This window comes from Trachurus trachurus, assembly GCF_905171665.1.
Source record: "Trachurus trachurus genome assembly, chromosome: 17".
NCBI classification, from domain to species: Eukaryota; Metazoa; Chordata; class Actinopteri; order Carangiformes; family Carangidae; genus Trachurus; species Trachurus trachurus.
The window spans coordinates 5,730,306-5,742,280 of NC_139900.1; the positions used below are offsets into that span (position 1 = coordinate 5,730,306).

The 11,975-nt window shown below is 39.5% G+C and overlaps 1 protein-coding gene across 3 annotated transcripts in view; it reads left to right on the forward strand.

The window, feature by feature from the left end:
* Positions 1-11,975, forward strand: part of LOC311001056 (WD repeat-containing protein 37) — a 28,378-nt gene that overhangs the window by 440 nt on the left and 15,963 nt on the right. For all 3 annotated transcript variants that reach the window (XM_083992015.1, XM_083992016.1, XM_083992017.1), the window contains exons 2-5: positions 1,489-1,663; positions 8,190-8,286; positions 9,060-9,155; positions 9,282-9,346. In XM_083992015.1, the coding sequence (XP_083848141.1) occupies positions 1,526-1,663; positions 8,190-8,286; positions 9,060-9,155; positions 9,282-9,346 (396 nt within the window). In that variant the 5' untranslated portion in view covers positions 1,489-1,525. The remainder of the gene's footprint in view (positions 1-1,488; positions 1,664-8,189; positions 8,287-9,059; positions 9,156-9,281; positions 9,347-11,975) is intronic.

The following is an 11,975-nucleotide window of genomic DNA, read 5'->3' on the forward strand; positions in this document are numbered from 1 at the left end:
GCTACACAAGGCTGTTTTATCCAGGAAAAAGGGCTAATGGACTAAAAATAAATAAATAACGGGTTAAAAAAATCAAAGAGCCACCCCAACCCTGCTTTGTTTACAGGAGCGTCTTATGTGTCAGGTCAAGGGCAAATCTATAACGCACTGGTTTCATATGTGGCAGCTGGAGACAGGCTTATGTTGTCATTACTGTGATATGAGCTGCCACAACAACAATGAGTCCCTCATCCTGACACACACACACACACACACATACACAGGGATGACACAGCCCTGTGTGTGTGTGTGTGTGTGTGTTGTAACAAGAAAGAAAAGAAAATAGCAACACTTCAACTGAAAGACTGAGATTTACTTTCATTTTTAACCGTGAACATGACACATGAATCTAATGGAGATGTATCATCATGACAGGGGAGAAAACCAGGCTACGGTCTGAGAGCTGTAGTTAAATCTGGGAGATTTCTTAAAATATATATATTTAAATCACTAGTTGGTTGTCTTCATTACCTCAAAATAAATGCTAAATTACAATTCAAGAGGTTTCTGAGATATAAACGAGCTGTATAAATGGTCATTTTTGCTTTTCATGGTCACTTAAAAACAATATTGTTGATTCTTGATGTGATTTTCTTCCTTTAGTACATCTTGTCGATCAGGGCGTCTCTGAGCTGTAGCAACACAACAGTTGTGGTGGTGGTGGTGCTGATTTAATGCATAACAATGTTGAGACACATTTAAACCTTTCATATAAAAATAAAAAATAAAAAGCAGCTTCTGTGATTTTGGATTTCACACTTGACTACATTGTGATTTCTGTTATAATAGTGCAGCCCCGGGTGGAAATCAATCACGTCTGATAATTTGACATGTCATTTATTACCAAAAATGATTAGTTGACTAGTGGATGATGAAATGATTAACTCCACGTCCTTCATTTCATTTGTGTAATCAAAAAATGAACTGGTAACAGCCTCTCAGATTGTGCATTGTGGTAATATTCAATGATTGTAAACTATTAAATAATCAAACTCAAATATTTAAATTCCTAATTTCACTGTTTTTGAAGTTAGAGAAGTTATCAGAGGTTGATATTGTTGTGTGTTGTATTACACAAAGAACAACTGCTGTGTCGTGTCGTGTGCAGAGTTTCCTGTTGTGTCGTCGCTGCTGAGCTCTTCTCAGTTTTTGTCTCAGCAGTTCCTCTTGTTGCACCTTCACTCAGGTGCCCATGGCGCTCCGTCTGCTGTTGAACCTGTTATACCAACTCACACTCGGTTTCACACGTCTTCACTTTGTCATCTCACACTGTTTTTTTTTTTTTGTTCACATGCACGCTGCCAAACACACAACCTCTGCCAGACGCAAACGCAGCGCTGCCTGTCGTCATGTGTTTTCCAGCCTGAGATCATTTCTCCTCCGGACCCTTTAGTCACCTTCCTCTCTCTCTCTGTGTTGTTGTTGTTGTTGTTGTTGTTGTGCTTCCAGACTCTGGTTGGTGACATCATCAGGCTTGGACGCAGAGATGCCGGTGGAGAGCGGGAGCAGCGGCGCCGCCCGTCAGGTGAAGCAGAAGAGGAAGTCCCACAGCCTGTCCATCCGCAGGACCAACAGCACCGAGCAGGACCGATCCGGCCTGCAGAGAGACATGCTGGAGGGACAGGTGATTATTTATGACTCGCTGATTTACATTCATATTAAAGGGCAGTTCCAGGTAAATTCAACCTGGGGCTCTAAGTTTCCTAATATTTTAGCTCTAACAGAATGAATCTCAATAGATTTTCTTTTTAATGTCTCTCCTGTTCTGCAGTAGTTCTGTCTGTCCCTGCATCGCCACAGCAGCGTGTAATGGGAGTGGGCAGATCTCAGGCTGTTTAGGCTGTTTACATCCCACAAAACCACTTTTTTTGTAAACTGAGCTGTAATACAAAGTCTTGCGATAGTCAAGTTGACGGCTCACTATGTTTAAAGGTCGTCTGAAGTTCCCGTTTGTTTTGTCAGCAATGGAAAATCAACTCTGAGCCACAACATCTTCATAACAGAAAGAGTAAATTCTTTAAAGTGAATTGTTTATTCTACCTGTATACATACTGAGCCGTCAACTTGACTATCGCATGAGACTTCGTAAGACTTTGTGTTACAGCTCCGTTTACAAACATGTCTGCTTTCTTGAAGTGAACAAACCCCTCAATGTGTGTTTGAAGACAAAAAAATCATGGTTTTGTGGGATGTAAACAGCCTAAGATCGCTCTGCTCCCATTATACGCTGCTGTGGCGATGCAGAGACAGATAGAACTACTGCAGAACAGGAAACATTAGAAAGAAAATCTTAAAATATTAGGAAACTAACTAGAGCCCAGGTTGAATTTACCTGGAATTGCCCTTTAAACTAGGCCACAGCTTCCTGGTTCTTCCTGGGTGTCACACTCTTCCCTCCTCCGCCCCCGCCGGCCGGTCATCATTAGCCTTGCGCCCGGCTGTCGCTGTCAGCACCCGTAAGCACTCTGGTTGTAAGCTCTAAGCCAATTAGGTTGTAATGCAGCCGTTTAGAGGGCACAGGATGCTGCTGCGTGTTGTCGCTGGCTTAACTGTGCCACAGTCACTGCTGCTGCTGCTGCTCTCAGGTTATTTTGACACCGTGAGTGTGTTAAAACGGACCGGATTCAGATTAGACGAAGCATTTTTATACTCCACTGATGAGATCATAGAGTCTGACTGAGCTGAGGCCTCGCTGGGTTTCACTAAAGGAACAGTTTCACTTCCTGAGGGGTTGGGTGAAGAAGACCGAGACAAGTTTCTACAATTTACCTACATGTGAAATCATCTCTCTGCTCTGAGTTAACGCTTCTGTTTTAACCTGCTGATCTGAACAAGATTCAAGATTCAATACTTGCCAATATACTGCCATATCAACATGTTGATTGGAGTTTGTTTCAGTGAAAACAAATCACAGATAAAACATGAAATAGGATAAAACTCAGTTCATTAAAATAGTAAAATAAAACACTAGAGCACCTGTGGTGGACTTAACAGCAGTCCACATATATAAAGTGCATAGTGCACCATAAAATAAATAACAATAGATACAGTAATACAGTAAGTAGAGCAACCTGAGGAGTAAATGCTGAAAGACTTTATAACTTGCACTTGTTCCAGCCCTGGTAACCAAGTGGAGTAAATTGTGCTAAGTGGAGATTAAGTAAAGCAGAGATAAGTGTGGATGATCAGTGTGAAAACGTGATGTAACGGTGTGATGTTGGCATTTTGACCCAGTTGATCAGGTTTAATCAGATGGTTTGTGTGTGTGTTGAACTGGAAAAACAACGTTTCATCTCTCAAATGACAAAATATATGAAATGTCAAATGTGAATTTTGCGCAAATGCTGAGCGGACTGTGGACAGCTTCAGCCGACCTCTGATCCTGACCTCATATCATCAGCAGCATTGTTTCTGTTTTGTTTTTTATTTGAGTCCAGCTGTTTAATATTATATAAATGTGTGTGTGTGTGACTGAGTGAGTGATGTAGTTTCTCCTCTGGTGAGTGTTGGAGTTTCCTCATTTGTCGTTGTCAAACTCCTCTGTCAGGAGTAGGGATGTCACGATTATAGATTTTCTTGGTACAATTATCAGAGAAATAATCACGATTATTACGGTTATTATATTCAATCATTTTACAACACTATGAATGTGTAAAAATCAAATATAGTCAAAATATAACTGCATTTCTAATTATACAAACATTATTTAAAGTATCTATTAAAATAGGACCAATTATTAATCCTTCAGAGGAAATGTTTGAAGTGGTTTTTGATCGTTTTTTTTTTTTCTTACAAATGAGGCACTAACATTTAAGTTCCTACCAGTTCAGTGTTACATTAGGTAAATTAACATTAACATAATTTAACCCAGTTACTGTGTATATTTACCTTTACTCTGGTGTACAAAGCCAGGTGGTTTTCCCGCAGGTGATCGTTCATAATGTTGTGTAACTTTGTTTTCGTTCTGTGCTTGTTGCGCTGATCTGCCGACACGGTTCCGACATAATCTTTTTTGGAAAGTGACAGTATTTGGGAACCTTTACGATTAAATAATTGTGGCGTTTAATACCGCAATTAATTGTGAAAACAAGTAAATCATGATGACACATCCCTAGTCAGGAGATAAACTGACTTTTTCAGACTTTTCATTTTGTTAAAAAAACCCAAAGAACTGCTGAAATTATTAGTTAGGTAGTTAGTTTAAGTTTATTTCGGACATGTTAAAAGAAATAAAACATAATACAGAAATGGACAGACATAACATATAAAAACTTTGCAAAGACAACATATGAACAAAAAAAGAAATATATATATATATATATATAATAAAAAATAAAAGAAAATAATTGAAAAATAAAGGTAATTTGATTTTTTTGTTTTGTTTTGTTTGTTTATTTGTTTCATATCCGAAAAGGAGTGGGAAGAAGCAAAACTTATTTACTCCCACCTCTTATTCATAAATTATCTATTAAGTTATCTAGTCATTATTACTTGAATTTATCTATCAAGTTATCTAGTCATTATAATATATACAGTAAGTTAATTTATGAGTTATTTAACTGGATTTATTCTAATATATTATTATATTTATATACATATAGATTTATTCTAACATATGATTACTAGTCTTTATCTCTCTATATAGTCATATACATATAAAAACATATACAAACACATTCATACATACAAAGACAAACTGAAAGTAACATGAACCGAGCAACAAATAACTAAGTCGGTAAATAATAATTATAGCACAGACGTCTCAGAGATCTTTAATGCTGTGGTTACAAAATCAGAATTTAACTGTTTATGGTGAGAGAAAGAAGAACTGATGAAGAGATAATATATCCCCAAAGAGTAAAAGTATAAAACCTGAATATTTTAGATCATGAATCTTGTCTTCGATGATCAGACTCAGATTAGTTTATTGACTCATTGGACCATCTCAGTGGTTTATTATCATCATCATCGCTGCCCGGCCGCCGGTGTTGAAGCAGAGTGGAAGCAGTCAGAGTTTGTGATGCACACACAGTGTAAATAAAGAGCGGTGAGACTGAGGAGCGGTTGAGAGCGGCTGTGGACCGGAGCCAGCTGAGTAAATCCCTTCCTCATGACTCCTTTTGTTTTTTTTCACTCTGGTCCCGTTTTGGTCTCAGTCCTCTGATAATCTGGAGTCCTTCATGAGGATGGAGGTAAGTTTCAGGTGTTTGCCTCCGTGTGTGTGTGTGTGTTTCAGACCGTAGTCGTGTGTTAGCGTTTAGAAGCTAGCTCTAGCTGTAAAGGTTTGGTTTGGTGTCATTTATAGGTTTGATTAGTATTTAGAGGAGGTGTTGTTGTTGGTGTTGTGTGGTGGTTCCTCCCCTTTAAAGGTCCAGTCTGTAATAATTAACAAGGTTTATTGGCAAAATCTGAATATATATCTGTATAATCGCTATAAAATAAAGTTTGTTTGGTTTTCGTAGCCTTATAATTCTTCTATTATCTATATATATAACAAGGGTCTTGCTTTAGAGAGTGTCGCCATCTTGTGCCGCCATGTTTGTACGGCAGCCTGAACGGAAAATCCAGCCAGTCAGAGAGCACGATTCAAGAGTTTCACGTTCATAGATAAACCAACGAAGTAGAAGGAGGAGGAGGAAACAACAGATATGTGATAAAATGGTTTAGATCTTCACCTCATCGCTCCTGAAATACTCCCAGTCGTCACAGTCCTGTTGTTGTTGCGCTGCAAACCAGAATCTGAATGCTACGTGTCACGGTTTTCCCGCGATTTTACGCACTGGACCTTTAAACGTGTGATTTTTGTAGGAGATCCAGCAGCAGGAAGGTTTACAGTCACCTTCAGACACCTTCAGGAGGTTTTATGTTGTTCTGTGTGATACGGTGCAGGTTACAGTCACATGACTCGACGTCGGCTGCTCATTGGACGGTTTCTGTGTCATTAAGGTCGTTTCCTTCTCCACATTCATTTCCATCCACATGTTTCCAGTTCATATTTTTAATTTTTTTACATAGAAACGTGAATGGAAACAGACTGAAGAGGCTTCACAAGCTTCCACACGGATGAATTTGTTTGGATTATCGTTTGTCAGAGAGATTCAGGAAACATGGGAATTGAGGGGAAATTCCCTGAATTGTTGATGTTGTGAGGAAGCGAATCTGCTCGTACAGCGAACAACACAGATTTCCAGGAGAGAGTCAGACTACTTCCTGTTTGAATGTTGAAGGACATAAACACGAATGTTGTTGTCGATGTAAAAGGCCAGAACGTCTTGTCTTATTTGCAGGAGGAGAGACTCTGTCCTTCAGTCTCAGACCTTTATGCCCTGCTGCACTTCCCTGGTTCAGTCTTTGTGCTGCTCTCTCTCTGATGCTCATGTACATGTGTCATACGTGTTTCTCTACGTGCAGAAGCTTCTCCTCTGAGCTGCTGCTTTTCTTCAGTGCACTTGTGTCAGATGTGTCGCAGCTCTCTGGGCTGATCTCTTTAGAAACACAACAACGGCGTGAGCGCTACAAACAGAGCTCCACTCACCGAGCAGCTTCATTATGACTGGACGGAAAAAAGAAAGAGAAAGAAAGAAAGAGAAAGAAAAAGCCTTGGAGGTGATTTCTCGTCTCTGCCTTTGCTTCGGACTCGTGAGCAGCAGCGGGAAGAAGAAAATCTATATGAAGCCTTGAATGACGAGGCTTTTCTGTGGAGACAAAGGCAGCGTGCTTGACGAGCCAGTAGCACACAAACCCCCTTGTGTCTTTATTGAACACAACCAGCTTACATTCACAGTGCTGCTGCTGCTGCTGCTGCTGCTGCTGCTGCTGCTGCTGGAGGAAAGATGCACATTTAATACAAATGGTCAAATAAAAACCTCCTCAGCGTGTAGAGCAGCTTTGGTTTTTGTCCATATTCTCAGGATGTCTGGTGTGAGCTGCTCTGAGATCTTCACACAGCTCCTCCACTCTGACTGTGGTCGGGTGTAAACACAAATATTTAAGATTATGAAGCTACAACGTCTTGGTTTAACCTCCATTATTCATTCATGCCTCGCAGTCTGGAGTCTGGATTTTCTTATTTTCAAGTCAAACATGCAGGAATACATTGATGAAGTTGTGCAGATCCGACTCTCATCTCCATAATATCTTGTTTTATTTTATTTTATAGTCTACTTGCCAGCCCATAGGGCCCCATTGTGAACCCGGAAATGTTGAGTGCCCCAAAGTTTTATGTTAGAAATAGATAGTATGGGTCCCCATTCAGAAACTGCCGGATGCTAACTTATATAATGGGCAATTAGCATAATTGACATAATTAGCACAAATTAGCATAATTCCCTATATGGGCAATATTTCAACAAAATTGACTTGGCTGATCTGGGCAATATTGGAGTGGTTTTAGGGGTTATTGATGATGCTGAATCCATTTCTGACATTTTCAAAATTCAAAAATGGCTGTCTAAACCGGAAGTGACCAGATTTTAACCGCCAGTGGGCCGATTTTGATGGATTTCAAAATCTGGTCACCGGTTTAGACAGGCATTTTGAATTTTGAAAATGTCAGAAATGGATTCAGCATCATCAATAACCCCTAAAACCACTCCAATATTGCCCAGATCAGCCGAGTCAATTTTGTTGAAATATTGCCCATATAGGAAATTATGCTAATTTATGCTAATTATGTCAATTATGCTAATTGACCAATATATATAAGTTAGCATCCGGCAGTTTCTGAATACTGGGGACCCATACTATCTATTTCTAACATAAAACTTTGGGGTACTCAACATTTCCGGGAACTCATTGTTGGCAAGTAGACTATTAGACAGAGAGTACGTTTGTAACTGGCAGGTTGAGAATTTAAAAGCTTTTTTGTGCATCTGCTTTCTGAGATGGGATGGAAGTCATGAGTCAAGGTTTCACACCAGTGATCTAAAGTCCTGAAACAGAAGCTCACAGGCTTTTATTTTGTAGGACCTGGATGTGGTTTGACATCCAGGTGACAGTTTGTTTAGTTTTTCTTTCTGTGCTTTACATCCGAGCCTTTTATTCTCCTTCACACTGATTGGTCGATGCACCGTCCTTTTCCCTCAGTGATGTTTGTGTCCTCAGTGTTTTTTTTTTTTTGTGTCTCATGTCCGTCTGTCGTCTCCCTGCAGGACTCCAAGCTGCCGCTGTCCCTGAGGAGCAATCTGCTCGACCTGTTCAGCCAGATCGAGAGGGAGTTTGAAAACCTCTACATAGAAAACCTGGAGCGTAAGTCACGACGGCTCTTATCCTGGGGATTAACGGGGCAGTGACGAATCAGAAATTATTTTAAATAAATCAAAATAAATAAATAATAGTTTTCAAAGCATCAGATTTGTTAAAATGTACATTTTGCAGGTTTGCATGTTGGTTTTATATCATTTAAAATGACATTTGAACCACCACAAAAGTAAAACTGAATGTCCCTGAAAATTTCAAATGGTGTAAACACAAAGAATGATAAATATTAAATATTTTATGACAAATTGTTTCAAATTTGTCAAGAAACAAAATGTTTTGCAAGATTTATTCCACATTTGAGTCCAGATTTATTTTCCTGTATATAGACATAAGACTTTTTATTGATCCCACATGTGAGAAATTTACTTGCAACAGTAGCACAGAAGTAAAGGACACTTAAAGGGAGGAATAAAATATAAAGATTTAACTATTTATAACAAAATATGTACTGTTATGTACAAAATATTATTTAAATAGAGAAAAACTATATATACATGTTGTTTGGTTGGAGAATATAGACAGATTTTTGTGAAAAAATGCCGGTTACACCACTTGACCCTATTACAGTGTTCAAGAGAGAAGTAGTTCAGATTTAATCATCAAAGAGTGCTTACAAATCAGTATATTTATGTGTTTTTATTTGAACTCAGGTCATTGAGGGTAGAGCTTTTCTCTACATTGATGCTAAGACATTAAGATTTTAAAATGACGACAGTGAAACCTGCGTCATGTTGATTTAAACTGTTGTATTAAACCTTTAGTGCGCCGCGAGATCGAAACGCTGAACGACCGCCTGGCTGCAGAGGGGCAGACGTACGAGGGGGCAGATTTAGCCAAAGGAGCGCTGAAAACCAAAGGTGAGTCACGCTCCATATTCTTATAAACATTTTACATTTTAAATGCATTGTTTTTAATAACAAGCATCTAATCAGATTAATTCATTTCACTGTTAATTGAATGTGATTATCTTTGTTTCCTCACAGCGAGTCACAGCACGAGTCAGCTCTCACAGAAGCTGAAGACGACCTACAAGGCTTCAACAAGCAAGGTACAAGTTTTATTCTGTGTTTGTGAGATTATTATTGTACATGTTAACATAAATAATAACATTACATTTACAGAAGTGATTGACATGCAGTGTTGTAGGTTGAAATCTGCCTGTATTTGCACTAACACATGTTTGTTGTGGTGTTGTTAATGTGTTCTGCATTAAACAGACGGGTGTTTCCTTTATTGCATATTGAAAATATTATATTATATTGGAAACACGTGTCAGAAAATGTGTATTTATTGAACAGACATGGAAAAGTGAGATCCACTGTCCAGCATCTGGTGAGTGTGTGATGAAATATTAACGAGAAGAACGAACTGCTCTCTGTCTTTCACCCCCTTTTTTTTTGCTCGTAGCCACGTTCAAATTCTTGCCATGCCAGAGTAGGTGGATCCCGCAACTTCAGCGTAACCGGTTGGGAGTTGTGGGGTGGAAACCCATGGGTAACTTGTTGATTTCTCCCCCTTGTGTGCCAATATGCATGAACAGCCCAGCCAGGGGGTCGAGCCTCCCTCCCCAAGAGACTTGGTCATTCAAATGTAGGAGTTTAAGTTTATTTTTGGTTTCTGTGTGAGATAAAAACACGACTTTATTATCTCACTAACAGGCTTTTTCTTTTCTTTTTTTTTAAATATTCTTAATTTTTTTTATATTTATTCTTAAGTTGCACCTCCTCAGTTTTGGTTCAGCTCCTTGTTGGCATTCACATAATGGTACACTCTGGAGACTTGTTTTAACACGAAGCAGCCGTCGGCCTCAGAACGCTTTCCTGTGCCTTGAAGAGTAGATCACAGTCAAGAAGGCGGAGGAGCATTTCTCCGCTGCTTTAGATCATTGCTCAGCGATGGCACAGTGTGGAGTGTGTGGTCTGCTCAGACGAGCTCAGCCAAATCAGATTCTGCTTTTTTTTTGTCTTTTAAGATGAACACTGTTAGATTTGATGGTTTTATCAATTCATATCTGTTTATGTTATAAATTGTCCAAAAAAGAAACATGATGAGGTTTTATCTGCTCAGAGGTTGTGACCGTAGCCTCTCTTCTGATTGGTTGACTGTTTTCTAAAGTGATCCAATAAAAAATAGAGCAAAGGAAACCAAATCCTGCAAAGGATGGTGGGCGGGGCTTTGGTTGGCCGCTCTGTTGTGACATCACAAAGTGACAGGAAGTCCTGTCGGCTGGTTTTAAGGCTCAGTTTCTGAATACAGGCTGTGTGCATTTCTCTGTGGACTGAGGCTTTGATACTTTCACAGTATTAATACAGAACCTAGAGCTGCTTAATAATCACACTACACATGGACATCTACCTTTATACTGTATGGAGCTTTAACACAAACATCTACCTTTATACTGTATGGAGCTTTAACACAAACATCTACCTTTATTTTGAAACATCTACCTTTATTTTGAAGGAGCTTTAAAACAAACATCTACCTTTATACTGTATGGAGCTCAAATTAAAGCTGAGTCTCATCATTATGCACCAGCAGCACCAATATATCTATTATCAGCTCATATCAGCTGCTATATTGATTGTGCCTCAGACATAACTTTTGTTTCTATAAATAAAAAACCCACCAGCCTGTGAAACAATCCTCTGATCCTCTGTGTATCAGTAATAACCAGCAGAATCATGGCGAGGCTGCAGCAGATCACACACACTGAAGCTACAAACACTAGTGGAGCATTAACAGCTGGACGCGTTACTAGAGCGAGTCGCTGCCGCCTGCAGCTTATTTTTGCGGCGCTTCACATTTTCCTTAAACCTCCCTTAAAAGTCCCTGTTGCTGCTTTGGTAAATGTGACAAGAGTTAAACAAGAGTTGCATTTGAATGAGTTATTATAAGACAAACTAATAGGGAAAAGAAAAAAACAACCTGCTTGCTAACGACCAGCAATCACCTCCCCCCTCCTTTTTTTAATTTATTTTTTTTGCTTAGCAGTGGTTCTTCACATCCTCAGTTCTGATTTGGACAACAACAACACGACTGGTTTGATGATTTAATATCTGTTTTTGTGGTAACATAACAGATGAAAACTGTTGTTCTCAGAGGAGTGACGCCGTTCTCTCTGCTCTTCCTGCTTCCTTTCAGTTGGAACTTATTTAGTGGTCTGTGCCCAAAACGAACCAAGAGCCCCGTTTGTATCATCCCCATCTTTAATGTAAACACCTCGTCCACCAAACCTCCCAAACACAACTCATCAGAATTAATGTTTTTTATTTATTAATTTTTTTAACCCTCCTGTTGTCCTCCTGGGTCAAGGAAGGAAGGAAGGACGAAGGGAAAGAAGGATGGAAGGAAGGAGACGGGGAACAGATTGGGTTAATTGGGTCAAAAAGGAAGGAAGAAAGAAGGACGAAGGGAAGGAAGAAAGGAAGGGAGGGAGGGAGGGAGGGAACAGATTTGTTCAGGGAAGGAAGAAAAAGGAAGGAAGAAGGGAAAAAGGAAGGAAAGATAGAAGGAGAGAGGGAACAGATTGGGTTAATTGGCTCAAAAAGGAAGGACGAAGGGAAGGAAGAAAGGGAGGGAGGGAAGGAACAGATTCGTTCAGGGAAGGAAGAAGGGAAAGAAGGAAGGGAAAAAGGAAGGAGAGAGGGAACAGATTGGGTTAATTGAGTCAAAAAGGA